At 41.8% G+C, this 26,463-nt stretch overlaps 1 protein-coding gene across 1 annotated transcript in view; it reads right to left on the reverse strand.

The window, feature by feature from the left end:
• CACNA1E (calcium voltage-gated channel subunit alpha1 E) overlaps nt 1–26,463 on the reverse strand; it is a 1,379,194-nt gene that overhangs the window by 425,738 nt on the left and 926,993 nt on the right. The window contains exons 25-26 of the mRNA XM_069233198.1: nt 19,785–19,891; nt 10,889–10,900 (exon numbers count right to left, since the gene is read on the reverse strand). Of these exons, the coding sequence (XP_069089299.1) occupies nt 10,889–10,900; nt 19,785–19,891 (119 nt within the window). The remainder of the gene's footprint in view (nt 1–10,888; nt 10,901–19,784; nt 19,892–26,463) is intronic.

Here is a 26,463-nt window from a genome sequence, read left to right on the forward strand (position 1 = left end):
AAATCATGCATCATGCATTTTACTCATCTTTCTGTATGAGAAAGCTGTATCCCTTCCACACAGCTTTCCCATACTTCTTCAGATAAAAACAGCACTCCACTTGCTTGGCTGGTCCTAGGTTCTGCAACACTTCTTTTTTCCAAAAACAATTATGTTTTGTGTCTAGTGAAGGTAAATCCCCCATTCTAACCCCAAGAATAGGAGGGGGATGGGAGGCAGAAAGACTGATTGACCTTTTTATGAGGTAAAGACAATGGTTTGATGCCTGAGTAGGCCACCTCCACCTTTATAGGTAAAAAGTGGCATTATCTAGGCTTTTTCTGCCCTAGGAGGTGGTGGGAGCCAAGAATGGGAGTAATCCCCTCATTTGTGCCCCATGGGCACAGAAATATTAATATTTCTTTTGGGGAAACACTTGCCCATTGCCAAGGGGGCATATGCACTCCTCTCAATGAATCCCTAAGGCCAAGCGTGTGGATCGCTGCTTTGGGATTTCGCTCTGAGAGTGATCCCAAAGCAGAGATCCACTAGGGAGAGAATACTGACCACTTTCCAGTGGTATCTCTCCAGCACTGGCTGGTACTTGGAGGGCAGACATGCCCCCTGAACACTATTCAAATTAAGAGCAGTCAGCGTGCTGATCGTCAGAGTGTAAAACAAATAATGATTGGAAGGCACACAGGAAGCGCTTTTCTTGCTTTCTGAAATTATTGTTACATGACAAAATCTTGATGATTTTGGCTTTTCATTGTGTGGGCAAACTGTTCACATCCACTGCATTGTGAAGGTGAGTGGGGGACGAAAATGGTTTGTCCACTGCAATTACAGAGCTAAGAATGAAACATGAAATGTTGGGGGCAAATAGGGAAGAAAACCTTAATGAAAGAAAATAAAACTGCACTGTGCAATGAGTCCAACAGGTGACCCATCTGTCCTACAGGGCACAGTGGTTGAGTGGCAGTTTATTATGGAGCTTGGCTAAGGCAGTAGGCTAAGATAATTTCAGAGGGATGAGCATTGAAACCCTGGTGGATTTTATGCTGGATCACCCCCAATCATTTTGCCTTCACTTCTCCTGTTTGCTGAACTTGTTTTTGTTGGCCTTTAGAACTCTGTCCATTTTAGCATTGCTTACCAGTGCTAAAGTGTTTGTGCTCACTCCTTTAAGCACAGTAACATTAGCCTATAGCTAAATGTTTTATTTAATGTACTTATAATTCCCTAACAAAGTGGTATCACATGTGCCCAGGGTCAGTAAATTAAAGCTAATACTGGGCCTGCAGCACTTATTATGCCAGTTACGTAAGTAACCTTTTTAAACATGTTGTTTAAAATTTCCATTTCGACCTGGCAAAATAAACCTTTTGCCCTGATTAAACCTTTGTTTTTAATACATATCTGTCATCTTAGGGTAGGTCCTGAATGGCCCACAGGACGGGGTGCAGTGTGCATGAACCTTTAATTTTTATATGTCCTGGTAGTGAAAACACAAAACTTGTTTTTCACTACTCTGAGGCCTATCCTCCCATTAGGATAACACTAGATTACCTCATTACATTTAATAAGTGATAACTTTTGTTTGGGAGCAGGTAGAAATGTCATGTTTGGTGCTCAAGGAAAATTAATTTAAGACCTTCTTTAATGGTGAAGTTGGATCTTATGTCACAATTCTAAAATTGCCACTTTTAGAAAGTTGCCATTTTCTTGTCCCAACTATTTAGTGCCAGCAGTCTGTTTCTGGGTTACATGATTAGGTGTAGATGGCAGTTGATCTTTGTGTAGTCCTTCTACACAGTCACACAAAAGGGCGGCTAGGTCTTTTCAGAATGAGCCATCATGACAGGATGGGATGGGCAAGCTGTGCACAGTTCCACTTGCACTTCAAAAAAGCCGCCTCAGCCTACACATACACACATTCACATTAGCTTTGTGTGCTCCCAGACTTCCTGGGACAAAAGCAGGGAGGAAGGAAATTCCAAAACCATCTGTGGGGGAATACTCTAGAAGATTCTTCCACTTCAAAGCTGGCACAGGTTTAAAATGAGGACTATGAGACTCACTATTCACTACGCTCCTGGAGCTGTGGATATTAAAGAAGACGGACAGCCCTGTTGGCAGAGGACTGCCCTGCTTCTGAAGGTCTGCCCGGCTCTCTGAGAAGGAAGACTTGACCTGCTCCCTTCATCACAGACTACCTGAAGTGACTCCAAGGGTCAGCTGACTGACCACCTGTTCAGAGCTACAGGGATTGAACAAGCTCCAGAGGCCTTACTGCAACTGACTTGCTGCACTGGACCTGCAAGTGGACTTGCCTGAGACTTGCTGGCCTTTGCTGGTGTGAGTTCCTGATCCCTCAAAAGTGTCGCCCAGGTTCTGGACCCGTGGTCGGCATTGGTTGAGCACCTCCTGGAACAAAAAGGTTTTAGGTTCTTCGCAATAGCAAACAGGCCCGTTTGCACCTGAGGAACCCCACTCTTTGTGCTACAGTAACCAGAAGGAACGATTGGTAGTGCAAAATCTGCACTTCACACTACAGCAGCAACCATTGAGACGTCTGACAGGATCTTTATTTTACAGTGATGACCATCCACAAAGCTCTCCCTGTTCTTTGAGGCATCATCCACCGTGAACTGGACTCTTCGCGACTGACTTTGAGAAAGTAACTTTTTCAGCTGGATTTACCTGGTCCCTGTATCCAGCCTTCGCTCCATCGCGGTTGGCCTGAACTTGTGACTTTCCCCCAGTCTAGCATGACTAGATGACCCTGAGTGGAGCTTTGTTCTTTTAGGTGCTGTACTTACTGAAATATTTGAAATTGCATGTCTCAGGTTCTACTGATTGGATTTTTGTCATTTTGTTGTCAAATAATTTGTGGACATATTAGTGTGGGATTGTTCTTGCGTTGTGTCTTCACTTTATTACTGTTTAAGTACTACATAAATACTTTACACATTGCCTCTGAGTTAAGCCTGACTACATTTGTGCCAAGCTAACCAGGAGATTAAGCATAGGTTAATTTAGTGACGTTTGTGGTTCTCTCTGACAAGGACTGTGGCTGTTGCTTGAGATGTTCACACACACCTCAACCAACAACCCAATTTCTCACAAACCCTTTCTGTCCTCCTCCCTCGGGAGAAGAACAGGCTGTTCATGAATTCAGTGAAGTGTCCCATGGTCAAGAAATAGGATTATAATTAAGTAACTGTACCTTCTCATCCCTGCATCTTCTCTAATATTATTGAGCACTAAGAAGAATAGCAAACTCACTCCAAAAACTCTGATGGGAAATTAAAGGAGGTTGTGAGTGGAAATAAACTGGATAGCTGAAGAAAACTGCCTCCACCCAAACACATTTGACAGAGGCCCTTGGCTCCATTAGTACTTGTAGTAGTATGGACTTCTCATGAAGAAAATCTCTATAGACCTCTAGTGTTGGAATGTTTCTGAGCAGAGACTCAGTCTTGTAGTGCATTACAAGGGAGGATGCTGTCATCATGCTATGGATTGTATAGATGTTGCCTTCTTGAAGAGGATGGGCACATAATTAACAGACAGTTGCTTGGAATGCATCATCTCTTTTGTTTTGTCTAGGAAATTAATAGAAACCTCTTTGTATTGAAGGTGTGAAAGGTCCTTTATACTAGAGCAGAAAAATTAAGGAAAACTGTGAGTTGAGGTACAGTTTGATAAACATGATAACCTGAGATAACATTACAGAAAATGTGGATTGGATTCTTAAACCCACCATGCCTTTATATTATGTACAGTTTGTTAAAATAAAGGACTTGGCTGTAGTAGCTATAATGTGCAACTGTCTGGGGTACTGGGAACGATGTCTACAGGGATAGATGGCAAAGAATGGTTCTAGGCACGGATGGATGTTAGTGAAGTTAAATTGAAACCCAACGCTAACCAAATGTGGAAGATGCAGTTTCTAGAGAAATACCGCTTCTCCCTGACACATTGTAGTGTAGTGAATTTCTCTACTTTCATGGAGACTGATGTTAAGTTCACATGTCCATAGCACACAAATTCAAGAGGTAGGCCATCAAGGTATACAAACATAAACTGTGGTGCATAATTCTGGCTTGTGTTCCGGACAGCACATTACATGACAATGAATCATCTGCATGGTTGCTGTGATAATGCAGTAGATCTGTGAGCCACCTACCATTGGAGAGGGCACTCAGGATAATCCCTAGCCTTGCTTACTTCAGCTTTAAGAGAACCTTTGTAATATGTGGGAAAAAGCATCAATCAGCAGGTGAAAGAAGCCTTCCTCTAGAAGCCCCTCTAGATAATAGCGCATTATGTTTAGGAATGCTGCATTTCTGCTGTTTCAAACTGGCCTACCTGAGGTTCCCACCTCGGTTAGAAAATAGATTCTAGAATACCACTGCAGACAACCCACTTCTTACTTTGTGATATTATTATGTGCTTTGCATCTGCTTGCTCGTTGATTCTCGCAGGTGTACTGCTCTGGTGGTTAGGTTGCTGGTAAATAGCCAGTGCCATCTGATTTGACCTTCCTTGGAGAACGTCATCTACTTTGCTACACTCTGCTTGTTCAGGTGTACATTGTGGCTGTTTGTTTGTAATCAATACCAAGTTGTCCTCTAAAGCTGGGCAAAAAAACGTTAGGGTGAAATGTACTGCCCTCAGATACAGTAAGTAAATGCATTACTACGAGCTTTTATTGGATAATTTGCCTTGGATCTGAAGTTCTGTCAGGCAAGTTTTCTGCTCTAATAGATAATCCTCTGTCAAAATGACTTTAAATAGATGTGGTTGGTTGAACATCGCTCTTTCAACAGATAGTTTTTTCATCCATCTTAGAAAGGGTCTGAAGCTACCTCTGAAAGAATCAATTTCTCTTCCAATCAGCTCCGTGTAAAGTCCTGATCTCTTATGCACTCCTGTAGAGGTCTTATTCGTGCTTTGCTTTAAATTATGATTATGTTTCACACAATTGATCCTAAGGGAGACACAAGATCTTTAGAGCTATTAAATACGGAATTCATTTTCTAAGAAGCTGACACTTTTGGTCATGGAGAAGTTTATCTCCTCTGATGGACACATCACTAACTGTCCTGTGTTCAACACTGTTTCCAAACAGTGGCTTTGTTGCACCAGTCAACTTATTGATTTGTTTAGACTGATACATAGACCAAGTGTCTGCATGGTGACCACTGCTGTTTGGAAATCCTAACTTATTTTTATCACTCTTAGCTGCTCATCAGCTGCAAGTTACTCTAATCTGGACATTTTTTTCTTTCTGCTTAATGCCAACACCACTTTCATGCACTTAAAAAGATGACTGTTCGGATGCTAGGACAAACTATAGCACCTTCAACAAGAAACATTTCTTTCTTGATGAAGAATCTTAGAAAACGTCGTATTATGCATGGCTGGGATGCTGAAAAAACTATTTTCCAGATGTATCAAGTACAGTCAGTCTCCTTGACATAACTGCAGGGAGATCTGGTGCCTTGCTAACAAGGTGATGCTTTATTTCTTCATCCATGTGCTTGCAATCCATAAACTAAAAATTTAACTAAACTCTTTTTCCTTGTTTCTGTACTGGCAAATTTTAGGAGTAAATTAGTTTGATTATGGGAGAAATCCTCCGTAGTTGTTCTATCATCTGTTTTATTTGCATTATGTGGACATTTGTAAAAAATATTTGGAGCAGGTATGGCTTGGATCTTTTGGGTAGTATGTTTTTATTGCAATAGGTGCTCTTCACAATAGAAAACACTAATTTCTCTTTTTCTGATGTTTTTTGCTCTTCTAGATAAATGGAATTGTTAGGCCTAAATGAGTAGATAACCGTGACATCATAATTAAGGAGTCATTGTCTAGAAGTTTTCTCAAGCTTCTCAGTTGATGCTCGCAGAGGGTGGTTTCCCCTTCTTCTTGATGACCTCTTTAGGTCCACACAGAGATGGATACTAATATCTCCACATTAATAAGGAAAGTAGGACAACACGATCCTCCGGGTTTGGGTCCAATTACATCGGGAGACAAACTTCTATTCTGGAACATAGCAGGCCTGCGTAATAAAATCGAGAACGAGGACTGGCTAGAATTTATTAGATCTTTTTCTTGTGTGTGTTTACAACAGACTTGGTCCGTAGATCCCATTCACATAAATGGTTTTAGGACATTTCACCCCCCCCCCAATCCCTTGTTCACGGGACAGGGCGAAAGGTGGACTGTGCACATTTATCTCCAATAAGTATGATTTAATAAAGGTGACTAGTTTAACTTCTAATACGTTTTACAAATTGATACTATGTGAATAAAAAAATGGAGCGCAATTGGTGATTATCAATTTTTATAATAACGCCCCCCTACAAAAAATCTCATATACACTCAGGCAACTGCAGGACGATCCGGATCGCGCATATAATTCCTCACATAAAGAGACCTTTATTGTGTGGGGGGGGGCGATTTTAACACTCACCATGTGCTCCCAAACAGAAGAGAAAGTTTGTTCCCTTGGTATAGGTGAAAACGATGATACATTTCATTTTACCCACAACTATTACGGCAATTTGTTGAATGATGTACTATTTAAATTCGATCTCTTTTTCCGTAATGGTTTAAACGACATTAATCCACAGCTTAAACCTACCTTTAACGGCAGATGTGCCAATACTATAATTGATTTTATATTAACATCTAATAATTTCATTTTCTGCACATCTGAGTAAAAAATCCATGATATCGCGCTTTGCGACCACTACCCTCAAAGTTTACGTCTTGTATTGCCTCGAGCTATGAACAAACATAAGGGAGTAGTAAAGAAGGTAGTGAATATTGAACTGGGTTCAAGGTTGGTCACAGATTGAACCAATAGGTTTTATGAAACAACTGCTGAATGATTATGCTAATGAGTTTGAAATCTGCCTCTCAGACAACATTAGTCCACAGGAGTGTATTAAAGCATTCACAGCAATCACCATTAGAATCAAACAGTCTCTCACAGTAAGCACAGGCAAATCTAGACCACAAGGAAACAAAGGGTGGTTTGAAACTGAATGTACCCGGGCCCATAAGAGACTTAAACAGTACCTCCATTGTCAAAACCCTGATAAGCATGAGATCACTACTCTTAGACATGAGTATAAAAAGGCTATAAAAAACAGGAAACAAAATTTAAAAGACGAGGCGTGGAATTCTCTTCATAATGGAAGCCTCCAGAATAACAATGCCAAATTTTGGAAGATAGTGAACTCCCCTCTCCTGGGTGATGGAATGCCACCAGGTATCGAAATGGCCATCACGGAAGAGGAGTGGGTTACCTATTTTTCCAAAACAAACTCCTCAAAAAACTTACCCCCAGATACAAACGCCCATAGAGAGGATTTTAAGCCTATTACTCCACCATTCAGTTTAAAAGAGGTCATTGATGCTATCAACGCCAGCAAGAGTGGGAAAACACCAGGCCTATATGGAGTACCAATTGATATCTATAAGTCTAATATTTCACTCTGGGGCCCTTTCTTGACACAGGTCTTACGAGCCTGTTGCGCCGCAGCCTTTATCCCAACCTGGGCAGAGTCCATTATTGTTCCAATATTTAAAAAAGGAGACTGCCAAAACCAAGCATGTTACAGGCCAATTCCACTGTTCGATACCCTTGCAAAGATTGCAGGACGTATTGTCCTTAATAGGTTGCGGGAATAGACGGAAGCTAATAATACACTAATGGACCTACAATACGGCTGGGATAGGGACTGTGGAACAGGCCCTGAATTTAGATATTCTAATTGGCAAATATACGAAGGCTAAGACAGGAGCTCTACACCTTGTATTTGTGGATTTGACTTTGGCGTTTGACTGTGTAATTCACAGCAAACTTTGGCCCATTTTGCTGCATATGGGGTAGACATTACAATAGTCCAGTTTATCAGGGAACTATATTCTGGAGCTAAAGCTAGGGTGCAATACGGGTCTCAGGGGGAGTGTACCTCCGTCTTTCCTGTAAAGCGGGGGTACGCCAAGGCTGTGTTTTAGCTCCCCTATTGTTTGCACTATATATTAATAAACTAGAGGCTGTTCTATCTACTGCTTGCTGAGATCTTCCACAAGTTGGCTTTCGAAAGATTCCAGCACTTATGTATGCGGATGATGCTGTTTTGATGGCACAAACCCCAGTAGCTTTGCAGCGACTATTAACAACTTTTGACAATTAAATGGAAGACCTAGGCCTTAAAATCAACCACTCTAAAACCTTTTCGATGACCTGTGGTATAAAATCTGCAAAAAAATCTGAAGTCATTTTAAAGGATGTCAAACTAGATGACGGAGAAACCTTTTCATATCTTGGTATTATGTTTGATAATAAAGGCACCTGGCTGCAAGCCATTAGGTCTAGGAAATTACTTATTACGAAAACTATCATGGCAGTAAAAAAAAATTCTAAAAAGGTTGGTTGGGCCACTCCCAAAGACATGATGACAATTTACAATGCAAAATGTGTCTCTGTTGCACAGTATGGGGCAGGCCTATAGGGATATAGGAAACGCAATTCCCTACAGCTAGCTGAAAACGATTTTTTAAAGTCCATCCTAAATGTGCCAAAATCTACCTCAACCTTGGCGTGCCATTCAGAAATGGGTGTAACATACATCACAGACCTCATAAGCATGCAACCAATTTTACTTTGGCGTAAAGTATGGACCTCTGACTTTGCTAGCCTGAATAGGGCCATTATAGAAGATGCTCAATCATTAAGTCATTCTCTGCAAATTCCATGGCTGGATTATATAAAGAACTTTCTTATGGACCTGGGCCATCCTGAGTTTTACTCTACACCAGAAAAAATGGAAACACTTTCCAGGAAAGATCTGAAAAACATCTGTCTTACTTATCTGGCTGACTCGAGGTGGGCTATTGAGTCAAAGAAATCGAGTGTAAGGAGGAATCTCCTGCTGCAGCAATCAGATGGCAATGAACCATATTTAAAATATGTATTGAACCCGAGGCATCGATATGTCCTCACACGCCTAAGACTAGAGACATTTCACCAACTTGTCAGTTTTCCGCTCACCAATGACTGGAGTCCAGTCCTGGGAAAATGTCCTTGTGACACAGTGTCAGACCAAAGCACAATGCATATTGTTTTTTTTGTGCAAATTTTACTCTGATTTAAGGAAAGTGTTTGTGATTCCACTCTTAAACTCTATGCATTTTAAATAGTGCCGCCCAGCTTTTATTTACTTGCTGACTCTTCCATCAATCAAATTATGTAATGGTCTAGCTTTATATTTATGTGCAGTAATTAAGGCCAGATTATATTTCTAGGCAAATTATGGAGGCCTTTTATTTTTAAATGTTTTTACCTACGACAACAGTTCCTTGCCTTTTAAATATTTGCTTTTATTGATCCTATACTGTTTCTTGGAAGAATAACTGGATTCAGTTTTTGTAGCGATTTTTATCACATGATATCAATTGCTGTATGTCTTGACTTATTTTATTTTATGTGGTTGTAGACTGGTGTTACTTTGTATATTTTATCTGCTTTTATGATTGTGAGACACAATCGAATAAAGTATTGTTTGATGATAATAATTAAGGAGTCACAGTCTGGAAGTTTTCTCAACCTTCTCAGTTGATGCTCGCAGAGGGTGGTTTCCCCTTCTTCTTGATGACCTCTTTAAGTAAAACTGGTGATTTCTGTGTTGTTACCTGTGGTATATTATTTTCCTTTCCGGCTCTACTGTCATCGAGGTATGCTACATACCGTTCATTTAGTGCATTTCTTCATTATTATGTGCTACAGACTTGGGAACAATCTTCACAGCTTCCAAGATGAATCACCTCATAATTTGTAGGCTGAACATAGCAGCGCACAAGCGCTGCTTTCCCAACGTGTTGCTATGTATCTGGGCTTTTAACCACACCCACGTCATGCCCATCACTATCACTCGTTCATGGGCTTGCCCTTCAAAAATCCTTTATTTTCGTTGGTAAATGCTTTACATTCACCCCTGGTTGGTATCCTGGATGTAGATACAGGATCTATCAAGGTATTTTCCTTATTTCCTCTTTTCTCATTAAAAGTGTGTCACAAACAACAATGCCATGATAGTAAACGGAGTTAACACATACTCAAGAAGTTGTCTTCTCTGTAAAAGCACTGTGATTGAAAGGTTACACTAAATAATATTGAGTTAAAATGCATGTCTCATTGAAATACAGTCAAAATAGGCAGACAACGTAGACTTTCGTGTTTATTATTCCTCGTTGCACAAGGCAGAATATCGACCTCCACTCAACATCCTGAACACTATGCCTTTTGGGATAATAAGGCCTGGTTTTCCTTTCCGATTCTCATAAGATTTCAAATCAGGCTTTCTCTTTCAGATATTTTTGGAAACATTTACGGAAATTGTAAACACTGCTGACCCTGCAGTGTCAATCTGAAGGATTTTTTTCTTTACCAAAATGTGATAGTTAACAAGCACATAAAAAAGAGATGTTTTCTACTTCAAAATTTCCTGGAGTCACAGACATCGACCATGCTATTCAATGTTCAATTAGTGTTAAATTGTTCAATGTGTTCAATTAGTGAAGCATGATAAAGACTCATATCTTCTACCAGAATTACCAGTGCAGAATTAGAATTCTGTAGCATCTGGCTCATAGAAGTTTGCAGAGTTAGTCAAATTCTATCAATTTAACACTTAATATTCCATGTTCACGACCTCATTAAAACTGACAAAAAGACGCACTGGCTTTATTACATGCTGTTCCATATGTGTTTATGTAATGGTGAAAGGATTTTTAAATATAGATACAGAAGTCTTAATAGCAGACATACTTCAAAAAAACATATTTTCAAGTAAAACAAAGAATAAAAGTTTAATGTATTTACCCTAGAACATTCCTGTTGGCAGTCCAGCGATTGCAGCAAATAAACAAGCACATAGGAAGGAAATATAAGATAATACAAAAGGAAAGAGCAAGTTCTGAAAAATTAAAAACGATGAGGAAGGGAGAGAGGTTATACATAAGAGAAGGCAGGAGAGCTGATATATATATATATATATATATATATATATATGTATATATATATATATATATATATATATATATTGGGAAAAGAATTGACGTGTATATGCATGGTAGAATCTCCATAGGAATGAATGATAGAATGAGAAGGATGTATGGGAGACAATGATATGGCAGGAGCAACACAGACCTGTGAGAGATGAGAAAATATGGCGTAAAGAGATGGAGGAGAGAAACAAGAACTTTGAAGAGAAACAATATTTACACAGAAGAATAACCCCAAATGACCCAGCCCTGGCTTTATTGACTATTCTGTTTACTGGGGAGAGATCAACAGCAGTGCAACCCTTTCCTACAAATGTATGTCTACTGGGGAGAGATTAACAGAAGTGCAACCCTTTCCTACAGGTGCATTATCAATCGATGGTTCTGTCGAATTTTGCTGTTTCTGAAGAGTTGGTTGCAGGCCTTCTATTCTCTTGGTGGAGTGCGGAAAAACAAGTGGATCTGAGATGCATTTCCCTGTACAGACTGGGACATGCATAAAGTCCTTAGACTGGTACATCACCAATCTTTTAGCTAGCTTGGGTTATTTGTTTTGTGGTGCAGGCCGACCACCCTGCTTAAGTGTGTGGGTGACTTGCTCTGTGGGGCCACATTTTCAGAAATTCGTTCCTTCCCCCAAAAAAATACTGAGACTGAGGGGGTCCTTATGAACACGGCGGTGTTTACCGCCATGTTTATGCTGGCGGTCATTTCACTGACGGCCAGCCCCCCTGAGAACCCACCGGCCGCATAATGAACATTCTGCTGGGCCGGCGGGCGGAAACAATGTTGCAGAATGCATGGCCGGGACATTGCCAGCAGCTCCACATGGAGCCGCCGTCAATGCCTCTGTGCGGCGGGTGCTGCTGCACCCATCGCGCAGATCACTGCCCGTAAATCGGCCCATGCCAAGTGCAGGGAGCACCCCTTCCGCCAGCATTTCCCTGGCGGGGGAACCCACCAGGGAAAGGCTGGTGGCTGTAGGGATCATTATCCGAGCATCAGCAGTGCTGCCTTGTTGGATGACGATTCCTTCCACCGTCAGGCTGCCTGTCGGAGGCAGCCTGGTGGTGGAGGAGGGCCACCTATGGCGGCCCTTCATGTGTACATTATATCGCGGTTCAGCACGCCATGCCGGTCTTTTTACTCACCGCCGGCATGGTGGGCTGAACCGCCGGGGATCATAATGACCATGGCCCATGGATAGTCCCCTTTGCCAGGGCTGATAAGACAAAGCCCTACTTCCACTAATGTGCCTGACCCTGGTGTACTTTTGCAAAGGAAAACTAAAAATATAACTAAAATTGATTTAGTCTTCTAAAACAATCCAATTAGAATTATAAAATAAACAAATTAAAGGAGAGGAAACGCATAGAAATGGAGTAGGAAACAAAACTGAAAATGAGTACAGTGCCAGGTAAAGTGGATAGCGAATTCATTGCCTAGCAGTGGCAGCTGAGTCCTCAATCTTTTACAACAGGGGTGTGGCCTATCAATTCTATCCTAACAAGAAAATGTAGAGGTTTTTGATTTTATGTGTGTTGTTCTTTTTTCACTGCGAAACTCTTAGTGTGATTTTTTATTTCTATTTTTCTGTCTGTCCACAAACAGCATGCCTTCTTATTTTGTAAAGTATCTCTTTTTTGTGAGAAAGAAATATTAAAAAACCCTCACCATCTTTGGATAGCGTTCTTACTCGATGAAGGAGTAATCCGTAATCCTGCAGTTACAGAATGTTCAGCAGTCATGCTACATTATGGTGCTCGTGAGGCAAGATCAAGACCCGAGCAGTCAGGTCTAAATACAGGAGACACACCACAAACCTCAGAGCACGCTGTCGTTTATCCCAGCACCAATAAACTAAGGGCTAGATTTACAAGGCCCTTGAGCTACCAGAGAGTCACTTTTTGTGAGGCTCTGGTGGCGCTGTGCTGTGTGCCACATTTACTAGGCATCGCTAAGCCACTTTTTGTGGCTTAATGTCATCTTGTAAGTATGGGCTTCTCTGACACAGTCTTCTACGTCAGAGGGGCGTGCAATGCTGTGGGCGTTCCACCGCAACACCCATTGCTTTTGATGCTGCCCCATATTTACAAAAAGTCTCAAATCGATGGCAGCACCAAAAACTAACACCACCCCAGCGGTGGCGTGAGCATGCCACAATGAGGAGGAATACTTTTATTGTTCCTCGTATTTTCTTTTTCCATGTGTGCTGCATTCTGCAGCACACATAGAAGTGCCAAACTGCCATCGTAGATGGGACAGCATCCTGCACATACACAATCATTTCCTTCACCACAGCCTGCATTGGCTCTGGCAGCTATATTGAGCACCAGCACAGGAGGAAACACAGGGGTGTGCCATATTTTAGTAAATATGGTGCATCCCTCCATTTCTAAAGTGACAAAGCGTGGAGCTGCAAACTCTGGCGCACACCATGCTGCACCACTTTGTAGTAAATCTTGCCCTAAGGGCCGCATATTCACATGCCCCTAGCACCACCGGAGTGTCTCTTTTAGCAACGCTTTGGTGGCGCTGTGCACTGTGCCATATTTAGAAGGCAGAGCTGAACCACTTTTTGTAGCTTAATGCCTTCTTGTGAATATGGGCCACTCTGACGCAGTTTTCTGAGGCAGAGGGGTGTGCAATGGGTGTTCCACTGTAACACACATTGCTTTTGATGCTGCCCCAGATTTTCAAGGAATCGTAAATCTGAGGCACTGCCAAAAACTACGCCACCCCAGGGGTGGCATTAGCATGGCACAATGAGGAGAAATACTTTTATTTCGCTTTGTTTTTTATTTTTCTATGTGTGCTCCATTGTGAAGCACACATTGAAAGAGCAAAAGGCCATTAATGATTATTTACATGTCCCTTCCTCCACATAAATAATCATTCCATACTGACGATTTGCTGCCATCTGCAGCACACATAGAAGTGCAAAATCTCCATTGTAGATTGTTTATGTGCAGGAAGGGACACCTTCCTGCACATAAACAATCATTCCCCTCAACGCAGACACCCTTGCACTATGGTGCAAGGATGCCTGTGTTGGCAGTTAAATTTAGCACCAGCGCTAGGGGAAACAAAGGAGTGTGCCATATTCTTGTAAATACGGCACATGCCTGCGTTTAAGAACTGATGCAAATGGGCACTGCCAATTTTGGGGCAGTGCTGCTCTGCTCCAGTTCCATGTATATATGCCCTTAAATGAGAAAGACAGAAACAAAGACACAATCATGGTCCTTCCCACTAGAACAGATCATCAGAAACGTGTTCAAATTTGTCGAAAAATACCTATTTGGCATTAAGAACCCTTTTAAGTTTGCAGCATACTGTGCTGCTGAAGGACACGCTATTGAGGATACCTATACCTTCCACAGCACCATCGAAGTTGAGAGCATGTTCAACACTAATACGCATGACTTTGAATAAAGATATTCTGAGGATATCATTGGCTCTCTTCTGATTATAATACCACAGTATTCCAGGCTAAAAGAAACTATGTCGCTAGATTCAGCACCTTGAATGCCTCAAAGGAAATCATGTCTAAGAAAAGCTTCCTCCAAGGAAGCGAACTCCTTCATATTTAATGTAGGGCCCATAAAGCAAGTAAACTCAAATCATCACTTGAATGGTCTTTCTTCGGCAAGAAGATTTTCCACTTAATGATGAGCTCTCTTTGTGGTGGTTTGGGACTTCATGACATGGCAGCTAGCAGTGCCAATCTCCACAGTCTCTTTAAGCTATGCCATACAGCAAAGCTGTGACTGTGGGCCCAACCCAGCTACCTAGCACTTGAGGGATCAATTGCTTCAAAGCATCCTAGATCTAGTTTGCCTCCTGGAGGTTTATGTAGATAAAGAATCTAGTAGAAGCAACCATTACAAAACACAGATCTAGGCAGAAAATCAAGAGTGTTATATAGGGATGCGTGATAGAGCATTCTAGATATACCTGAAGGAAAGAGACATTAAGAAAACAGGGAACAAGAAACAGAGCATGAGAAAGAAGGAAGAACGAATGGATAAAAGGCTGAAACAAAGTAGAAGAAAGAAGTGAGACAAAATGAGTTTCCCAATGCAACAAAAACATTCACCTTGAATGGAAATACTTGTTTGCATTACCTGCTAGTCTTGGGGTTGATGGTGCATTCATTAGGTGGGTAAGACTCCTCTACTAGGCACCCTTCAACCGCATATGAGAAAATGGCATTGTGTGGGAACAGGGGATGTTTTTGAGAGATACACAACAGGAGTGCCTGGTGTCACCTATGCTCTTTGGGATAGCTATGGAACCACTGGCGGTGTGACTTAGACAACACCATGCTAACAGGGTGCTCAGTTTCTTGTTGTGAGGTATCTAGTGTCCATATTCACTGGCATTATGTTTTATGTATAAAATAAAATAAAAGTTAAAGTCAACCCACTAATCTAAGAACTCCTTAACTTTCTCACACTGTCAAGAATATTCAAAAATTAGGCCAAATTGGAAATCTTACCCCTGAAAGAGACCACCACCACCCGTATCGTGGACTACCCACTTCATTGGCAAAGTTTCTTGATTAACTACCAAAGCATTTGGGTTAGCAAAGCAATTCTACAGGAAAACTATGGTGGTGCAATGTCTCATATTGAAGCCCATGTGGATTGCTGGATCCAACTATCGCCGTCCTTGGCAAGTAGACTGGGTTTGGCCAAGATGATTGCCTGATGAAGCTGCTTTATTTATTAGCCAACATCCCTATCCCATTAAGTAAAGACGTCTTCCAGCGATTGAAAACAAACATGACTACGCTAATATGGGCGGACAAGCAGCCTAGGCTGAGTTGGGAATTTTAGCATTAGCATTCAAGCAAAGGGGATTTTCTGCCCCGACTTTGAACTATATTACATGTGTGCAGAGGCACAACTCAGCCATTTCTGGCAAATCTCAGTACCCCACTAACCTCACTTGGTGAGTGAGATGGATTTAGTACACCCACGTCCCCTAGCCAGACCCATCTGCACATATCCTAGCTGCCCCTAAGAGGTTATCGACATGGTCTGGTGCACGAGATGGGCCTGGAAGTGCCTCCACAGGGGAGGGCTGGGCTGAAGATGCTTTATGCCCTCAGCATGCCACTGGCATTCAACTGAACTGTACCACCAACCTGTGACTCCGAAATGCACCAACATTTAATAAATCTACATCTAACAACACTGGTGGATATCTACCCAAACAACAGGTTCATAGCTTGAGAAACAGTAAAGTCAAAAATAAACTACACTGTCCTAGACGTCTTTCTGTATTTTATGTTATAAGCATTTGTAAATCTGCTCATGAGCAGTTCCCAGCCCCTCCACCGACACCAAGTTCATTAGAAAAGCTACTGATCATGTCAAAACAGGGAGATGCTAGATAGCAACCTGAGGTGCAGGCCAACATTAGACATAAATGGTCATTGGAAACTGCACCTCCCTGATGGATGTGCAATGGACATTTTGGGCCTTATTTAGAGTTTGGCGGAAGGGGTTTTCTGTCACAAACGTGATGGATATCCCGTCCACCATATTACAATCCGATTATAGCCTATGGGGATTGTAATGCGGCTGACGGGATAGCCATAACCTGTCTGCCGACTCTAAATTAGGCCCTTTGTCTCAAACTAACTGGGGTGCTCTCACCTAGTAACAAGCTATGCTTATAACACTTGAAATTCCTTCGCAATATATTATACATCTTCTTCTTTACATCTCTTGGCCTTTTGGCCTGACTCGGACTGCTGTAGATGCAGCATGGCCTCCACTTGACGTGGCACTGCCCTTAAATACATGTCTAATGGACAGAGGTGTAAAAAGCAGTCCGATACTGTAAACCAAACAATCCCCAAGTTAACCCTACATCAGATTGCTGGGCTGTGCGAACGACTTCCACCCACCTCATCCTAAATCTTATTAGTGCTATCTATGCTACTGGCAAGCTGTAGAGTAGCAACAGAGTGAGGCTGTGACCCTCCCCACAGGGCTACTGATTGTCTGCAAGACTTGTCCTGCTGCAAGGAGCAGCTAGACACATATTGGGACCCTATAACACCCAAGTCTAGTCCAAAAGATATATGGACCACCCCGTAGGTTTATTTGTTAGAAGCAGGAACTGGAACTATGGGAGATCAGAACAATGAGGATACAGAAATATAGTGTGACCAGTTCTCTTGGTCAGTACAAAGTGCACTATTTTTGTTCCTAGGATTAGTGCACCAGTACCCTTGAACTTACAAAACCGAACACCTGGAGCCACGCTGTGCATTTAGATATTTTGCTGGGCCTGCTAGTCCATATAAGTAATTGTTGCTACATTATGGAACACTTCAATAATACTATTAGTCTTCAACTATTTGGTCCTCCTATGCAGCATATCTCCGTTCATAAGCCGATGAAACATTGGTAAATTATTAACTGTGCATCAATTGTTCTGTGCAAATTGTTAAAAAAGACAAAAGACAAACAGGGTTTTGAAGAATTCAAATATGGAAGGGAAGGGATAGAGGGAAGACAACCGAGATAACTAATGAAAATTGAAAGGGAGCTATTAAATAAAGGAAAATAATCATGAAAAAAGACACTACTAGAGAGGCTGAAAGGAAATCAAAAACAAAAGGAAGAAAGTGAAGATGAGCAGGCACACCAAATAAGGGAGCTATGTGCAACAATATTCTGACACACAACCGTGTGTGGTCTATTAGATGTTCCTGAACAAAGTTCTTATGCTGTTGTGCATCTGGCTGGTCCTACAGTCATTCTAAAAGTTTTACTTCATGTCACTATCAGTGTAGAAGTACACCAGGGCCCAATTTCCTTCCTCGTTTTTTGGATGTAGGTTACTGTTGCTGTTGCTATTATAACAGGCACAATGATCTGACTTCAGAGATTTACCCAATTTTCATATAGTAGGTCCTAAAGTACATACAGTATTCTCTATGAGCTAGCTTACTTTTGGGTCCCCCATGATCCCAAGGATGGAAAGAAGCTCCATCCCTCCTGGTCTGGTTGAATAGTTCTCATTATTGATGGATACTATGATACTCATGGGCATTGAAATGTCATACACAAATGATGCATGGTTTCATCTTAAAAATCATGTGAGTTGAGAGGAACATCCGGGAGTAAACACAGAGAGTAATGGATAATGGACGAAGGCATAAATCAAGCAACAAATGATGGGAGAAAAGGTAAGCAGATTCTTTCACTTTATACCTATGTGGAACTTGATGATTAAAAAATAAACGAGGAGGAGGCTAATGATGGAACAACAGGTGATGAGTGTATCTGTGCAAAGGTGAAGTGTAAATGAATAACTGCATGAGTGTAAGTTGCTAGAAAACATATGTCTGAAATGGGAAACAGCCATTACAGCTCGGTCATAACCACGCATGTCTGTTACCACAAAACCTTTACCGTGTATATGCTTTTACAATACATGCCTTTACCACAAATCCTTTACCACGAATATACCTTTACCACGCATGCCTTTACAACTAATTTGATTCAAAAGGCATGAATGGTAAAGGCATATGTATGGTAAACGTTTTACAGGTAAGTATAGGTAAGTATTAAGGGCCTGATTCTAACTTTGGAGGACGGTGTTAAACCGTCCCAAAAGTGGCGGATATACCACCTACCGTATTACGAGTTCCATAGGATATAATGGACTCGTAATACGGTAGGTGGTATATCCGCCACTTTTGGGACGGTTTAACACCGTCCTCCAAAGTTAGAATCAGGCCCTAAGTGTTTTATATATATATACACACACACATATATATATGTGTATGTATATATATATATATATATATATATATATATATATATAATTTTTACCACACATATACCTTTCCCAACCATGCCTTTACCATGAAATTATCATGGTAAAGGCATGCGTGTTAAAGGCATATGCTTTGTAAAAAGTTCCGTTGTAAATGCATGTGTGGTAATGAAGCATGCGGTCTAATGACAGCATTTTAAAGGCGTGAGTGGTAATTGCATGAGTGGTTCTGTCATACAGACATCTGAAACTAGGTGATAATATGTGAATGAATACACGGAAGAGGTAGCTGAGAAAGGCCAAGCACATTAATAGATGGTGATCAAGCAAAAGAATGGAGAACACAACAGTAGTTAAATGGCTTATGAAATAAAAGATATGCAATATGAGGTTGTGCTGCAGTGTCTTTGGAATCAAGTACAGCTGTTTCTGTTGCTCTTAGGAAATACCATGTTGTGTTGTACCTTATCTGTAACTCATCAAATAACTATACCAAAGAGTTCAAATGAATCAGCACTATTTTAATAACATATGTAATGAACTTCATCTCAGAGATCGAGTGATGTACAGAGAATACTTTTGACAATACCAAAAAAGGTAAGGGGATAAAAAAATGAAATATGAACAGTAAAGTCTTGAAAGGTTGGTGGAGAAAGACATATGGAGACAGATTTCAATGTGGCAGGTGAAAATAAACAGGAAGCTAAAAGGTAAAGATAGCTAGCTGATGAACAAAGCCATGCGTAAGAAATAACAAAGAGGAAGAGAGCTAATGCCTATTTTAGGTAAACACAACTAACAACTCAGTGGTTTCAGTGGTATGGTGTGGAGAACCCGTTATGATGCAGGAAGGTCATTTGTACAAATGGATGAGGTGAGGTGACTTGAGACAGAAAATGAAGATTACTTACGCCAAAGCAAATGCTATCAGGGCCCCAACAACCACTACGAAATCCAGTAGGTTCCAAAGGTCACGGAAGTATGACCCTTCATGTAGGACAAGACCTTGGTCAATCATCTGTTAAAAAGAGACAGAAAGAATTGATCTTCAGAAACGGCACTTCCCCAAAATATCTAACGCGTCCTATGATAGCCTAGCTATTTTAGCACTATGTTTACAAGGAATTGTATATATTCTTCTAGAGATGCACCCATTTTTTGGTCTAGGTATGAGAGAATCTTCCACTAGCCCGGTCCCATGAACCAGTAGATATTCTCTGAGAATGCATCTACTCTGCCTTTAGTATCTATTCATGGGAATATTTCTACTCTTTTCAGATTCCAGCCAAAGGAGTTTTTTTCAGAGATCAGTCAACTCAGTCAATGATTAAAGTACCATTTATGGTACCTTTCTTAGAATATAAGCATTTAATTTGCAATCCATTCTACCTCTGTGTGGATTTAATTTAAGAATGAAAGATGTCTGATTCCAGGATAGGCATACAAGTTTATTTCTTGAAGGTTTTCATTTTTTTGGTTACCTTGAAGGTAATCGCTTGGTTTTGATTTTAACTGATGAATTTTCACAAAGAGGTTTACGGCCACTAATATAATCAGACCTTGATGAATCTTCATACTCTCATCTGCCCTGGATCACTCATAATTCAGAGGAAAAAAGGTATGTTTCCCCTTTATAATTCTGGATATAAATGAGTTGGTGTGTCCTGTCTACCAAATATTATTAAATATGTAAGTTAGTTCTTGTTTTTATTCTTTTTTTGCCATGGTACTATCTGCTTTCCCTTGTTGCTCTTTGTTTGTGATGAATTTACTGCGCCCCCCTCTTCCCCTTGGCTACTGCAGTTCATCAGAATAAACATGGTGAAAAATGTCCACAGTAAAAGCGAGTCCAATGGATGGTTGACCAATCCATTGGATGGCCTTCACATCTACCTAGCCACATGAGTTTAGAGCAGAAAATAGGCCTAATTAGGTTAATACGCTTGAAGACCTATAAATACGGACTGGTAGAGTCACAGAATTGTAGATATCGTAACTATAAACTATGACTGGAAGGGCTTGATTCAATATTCTTGATTTTTTTAGCATTTCGATATATCATTTAAATGTTGCAGTTTTCCACATGGCACGTTGCACTTTTTATAGTCTTTATTGCACTTTTACAGACCCCGGCAAGTAATCTGGGTCTGAGAATGGGCAATATAATTGGCGCATGTACAATGAGGTTGTCCTGATCAGCATTATGCACCTTATGTTCCCTGAAGCTAATGGACCATTCTGCACATTACTTTATGATTATACTGCTAGAACTAAGTGATTTTAAGGGGAAAGTTGTATTGGTTTTATTTAAGGATTGAAGCTTGTGATCGCTTCAACTTTCTTTTGCTGTTTTTATGTGACATTTTTACAGTTTTAAATAACTAAAAATAATAAAATTATTTCCTTACTTACTTACTCCACACTGAAAGCATATTTACTATGCGCTCTCGCAAAATGATTTAGCCCAAGCTTCCCAAAGTCTCCGATGATTACACATGTGTTGACTGAATAGCTAGGCAATTACACATCTATTTAAGCCTTCACCTCAGCAGTCCAAACATATAAACCAGTGCCCACAACTAAACATCAACATGTAGATAATTATATGCCACTGAATTTGTTGAATCAGGATCTCACTTTATGCCTTCTTGTCTATGTGTAATGATGTACTTACTGGCAATGGCAGGCTCCTCAACTATGCTCGTCTTACTTGACCATTCTGTGGCCATAGACACAGTGTGGTGGAAGGGCTTTTTAGGTGTGGTTTAATTTTTTTCTAGGGCCTCACTTATGATCTTGTAAGCCATTTGTGCAATGTTGTTGTTTGAGACTCTGGCCCTCATTCTGACCTTGGCGGTCTTTTCGCAAGACCGCCGAGTTACCGCCGCGGTAAAGACCGCCGACCGCGGCGGTATGCCGCTGCGCGTATTCCGACCGCTGGGAGCGTTCTGCCGGAAAACCGCCAGCAGCCACACTGGCGGTCGGCGGGAAAGTGGAGACTGGTCAACCTCCACCGCCACGCCAGCAGAACACCGCCCCCAGAATTACGACCCACATTTCTGTGTGGCGGTCTTCTGTTGGCGGTCTTCTGTTGGCGGTCACGTCCCTATGGCTCCCGTCGCCTCCCGGAGGACCAACGCACAAGGTAAGTTGATCGTCCGTGAGGGGAGGGGGTGGGGGGGTGTTGTGTGATGTGTGCGTGCATGGGGGTGTGTAGAGGGGGTGTGTGAGTGCGTGCATGCGGACGGGGGGTGCTGCTGTGCCTATGGGCAATGTGTGTAGTTCGGCGGGTGCGCATGTTGGCATGTATGTGTGCGGGTATGTGCCCCCGTTGTGTATGTGTGTGTGTAGGGGGTGTGCATATGTGCATGTTGGGGGTGCGTGCATGTCGGGGTGCGTGTATGTGCATGTCGGGGTGGGGGGGCAGGGGGTTCGTACCACCTCTGGGGGGGTGGAGGGTGTGGGGGAGGACTCGTGGGCGGTAGTGGGGGGTGGGGGAGACCCCTATCAGTGCCAGGGAAGGAATTCCCTGGCCCCGATAGTGCCTACCGCCATGGTTCACATGGCGGTTCCCGACCGCCAAAAACCGCGGCGGTAAGCAGGGTCATGATACGGTTGGCGGTCTTGGGTCGACCGCCGGGCCGGAGTGCGCAAACTCCAGCCTGTCGGTCATGACCGCCGTGGCGGTCGGAGTGGGAAAGTGGCGGTCGATCGCGGCGGTGACCGCCGCGGTCAGAATGCCATTTTTTGGACTGCCGGTCTGTTCGCGGTCCGACCGCCGCCTCTCCGCCGACCGCCAAGGTCAGAATGAGGGCCTCTGTCTGAAACCATTAATGGTTTGTTTCATGACAGGCTATTAAACTTCCTACCGCAAAGAGAGAAAAGGAGGAAGAATACACACTGTATGTCCTCCTAACACAGAGCCAGCAGCACACTGTGGTCCACAGATTGCCTAAGAAACCAGATAATTTTAACGACATAGAGTACTGCACCAAAAAAAGGGGTATTATCCCCTGGGGAATATGGAGTGTGTTGCTTCACAAGGAGAGTTACAATTGGGCCTCAAGGCACCCTGGCTATTGAAGGGCCTAACTAATTTTAACTCCACTAATTTTATTTATGTGATTAGATACCCGAGTAGTCTTCTCTACACCAATACGACTACATGTAAGATAAGGATCAGGATCAATGAGCATCGAAGCAATATAAGGTGAAAAAATGAAAATACGAAACTAACGAAGTACTATCTGAAAAAGAAACACCCGGCAAATGAAATTGAATAGCTAATCATTAAGAAATTTAAAATCACTCCATTCTCTTGCTATATGAGCAATAATGGATATACAGGCTCAAGACAGACACTAAGGGTCCGAATTATGAGATCCCCTGGGAATAATTGAACAAGGTAAGACCATGATGCATTTCTGATTCATTAATTAAGCCTACCATCTTTGAGTTTTATTGGTTTTCGCTCTCTCTCCGGATTTTTCATCTGCATCCCTTCCATGCATTGATATCTGAATGGTGGCAAATTAAAACATTTTTGGAACCATGGTGTAGTCCCCTCACTTGATGTAATTTCTTCTTTAACAAAGGGTCAGTTATTAGGATATGATATGAGTCGCCTTAATATCTTCTGTTTCTTCAGCCTGCTTGGCAATCTCTACAATATTTCCAAAATACTTGTTTTAATTGCTGAGGATTTTCCTCTCTTGTTTGCCAAGTACTTGGTTCTGGTTTCTTTCCCACTGTAATGGAGTACTAACGGGTTTGCCATCTGTCCAAAAGCAGAATGTCTGTACCTCTTTAAATACTTTATTTCTCAATCTTCTAGCATGCACACGCATTTGCGACCCAAGAAACTCTGTAGAAAGATCTGAAGTAACTCCTTCTATAACAAAGGCAATTGAGATATGACTTGGATTTCCTGATTTCAACTTTTCCCACTCCCTGGATATTTACAAACCTTTTTCACAGGATCCAGTTGCTGTGATTTTATCTCTTTAAAGCAAGATCTATATGTAGATTCATCACCTGTCTTACAACGGCATATCCACTTGTGCAACTCTCTAAATAACTACACTTTCCATACTTTTAACACATATGCTTGTGCACTGCCCATGACCCATTGCTGTCCCGATCTGAATTTACGCCATACCAAGCCTCTGACGTTTTGGTTGCCTAAGATACACCATTGTGACCCTTGTGAGCCTTGTGCATTAGCACGTAGACCAGCCCTCCTGCATTGCTGCTGCCATGTTTAATATTACAGTATTTTTCCACTAATTAACAGGTGTCGGTTGGCCAAAGAAAGCGCTGTAGATTGTTTGCTGGCGGTTCTCCTCGACCATGTAACTTTCTCCCGATTTCATATTTAGGATGGCACCTATGTCTCTCCTAGACTCACAGTGAGCATCCTCACCGATATTTCATAGTATACTTACCTTAGCTTCTAGGAGTAACGTTTGGTCCTATATGTACCCTCCTCAAGCGTCACATGTGCTATAATTCCTTTTATCTTTCATCTTGGCACAGCACATATTTGTGCTTATTTGGCATTACTTTGTACATGCATCTTCCTCTGTTACCAAAATGTCCGGGGGCTACCTAGAGTTTAGGGTCCTCCTTCCTTTCCAGGGACAACTATTTCTAATTTACCTAATCACCTTGGGGGCAAGCACAACCCTTTTTAAACCCATAATGAAATACTATAAAATACTATGATATAACTTTGCTTTGTTCAAAATGTGTCACTACAGGAGTTGCTACCCGCGAGGCAGACCATGCATTAAATAACTGCTCATACTATGGGAAGTTGTATATATGAATGGATGAATGGTTTTCTCACCAAGTCACGGAATCATGCAGGTTGTTTGTTTTTGATTTGCAGTGTCTTTAAAGTGTCACATGTGCTGATTGTTACTTTTCACTCTCGCGCATATAAGCACCATTTCAGAATCTAGTATAACTGGATTTCACTTCTTTTCTCCTAGGCTGATACATTCCATGGTTAAAGTTAGGAAATTCCACTCTTAGCTGTAGGGATATACTCAGTATTATCTAGTATGGTCCGCACATAGGCCTAATGAATGCCCCTGAACGTTTTTAGGCATACAAATGGGCAGAAACATGTTGGCAAGTTAATGGATGTAAAGGGCATTGTATCTCGATTATCCAGGAACTAGGTTTTAATCATACCTGGTATACCTATTAACAAAGGAGAATCCTTCAGGGTTACCTTAAAGTATTTATATTATCTGAATCTCTGATTTATTCAGTGATTGTAGTTATCAGGAACTCCCTCATAAGTTGAGGTTAAATTCGCCTTGGTAGTATCATCTTACCTGGATTAGATGAGGGTACCGATGATGAAGCATGCTAATCACCTTGGGTGAGACTTTCTCATCCAGAAAAACCAAGGGCCATATTTACAAGGCTTGTGGCACAGGAAAGTGCACCAAGGGGCACTCTGTTTGCGCTGAATTTGCATCATTTTTTTTAGACAATTTCAGCGTAAACCTAACTCCATATTTCTATTTTGATGTTAGACACGTATAATGTAAAAATATAGGAGTTTGCACCATTTTTTGGATGCGTGCACCTATCTTGCGTTAATGAGATGCAAGGTAGGCGTTCCCATCTAAAAAACGGTGCTATCCCCATAGTCCCATATTTATCCCCTGTGCTAAAATAACGCACGAGTGGGAGGAGGGGCTAAATAATGGTGCAAAAGCTTGCTGTGCACCATTATTTAACACCTGGGTCAGACCAGGCGTTAGGTGACCTGTGGACCCATTTCCATGGTTAAACACCATGGAATGAGTCCACAGGTGCCCTCCCCAAACCCCAGCAACATCTCCATCCATACCAGAGGGACACCAGAGGATGGGGACCCCATCCCAGGTAAGTAGGGCAAGTATTGCTAAGTATTTTTTTAACTTTTTTTAAGTGCCATCAGGGGCCCTAACTTGGGGCCTTCTGAATGGCACAGGGTGCAATGGCCATGCCCAGGGGACACTTGTCTCCTGGGCTGGCCATTTGGGTGGTGGACATGACTCCTGTCTTGCCTAAGACAGGAGTCATGTTTTTGGTAGTTGTGCACCAAGAAATGGTGCTAGTCTGGTAGGAGGAATTATTTTTGCCTCTAACCAGGCTAGCTGCATTTTTTGACACATAACCCCCTCCTTCCCTACTGCCATCCTCACCCGGCTAGCATCTTATTTAAAGATGCTAGCCCAAGTTTAGCGCTGGCTTGTGCCATTCTTTTAATATGGCACCCAGCTAGCACTGTGGAATGGCGCAAGCCAGCGCTATACTTTTTGCCTCAAAACTGCATTTGCGCAGTTTTGCTGCAAAAAGTATAAATCAGGCCCCAATTTCTTTGGCACCCTGTGCCTCTGGGAAAAGGCAGAAATGTGCTGTATCTACAAGATACGGCACATGTCTGTCCTCTCCCCTGCGCTGGTGCACAAATTGCTGCCATGATTCTCATTTGAAAGCACTGTATGTACATTAATCACACGTAGATATGCTTTGAATCTGAGATGGCTCTGGGCCTAGTAGACCAACATTTGAAACTCATGGCTTTAA

Source organism: Pleurodeles waltl, chromosome 4_2 (genome assembly GCF_031143425.1).
Source record: "Pleurodeles waltl isolate 20211129_DDA chromosome 4_2, aPleWal1.hap1.20221129, whole genome shotgun sequence".
In the NCBI taxonomy this organism is placed as follows: Eukaryota; Metazoa; Chordata; class Amphibia; order Caudata; family Salamandridae; genus Pleurodeles; species Pleurodeles waltl.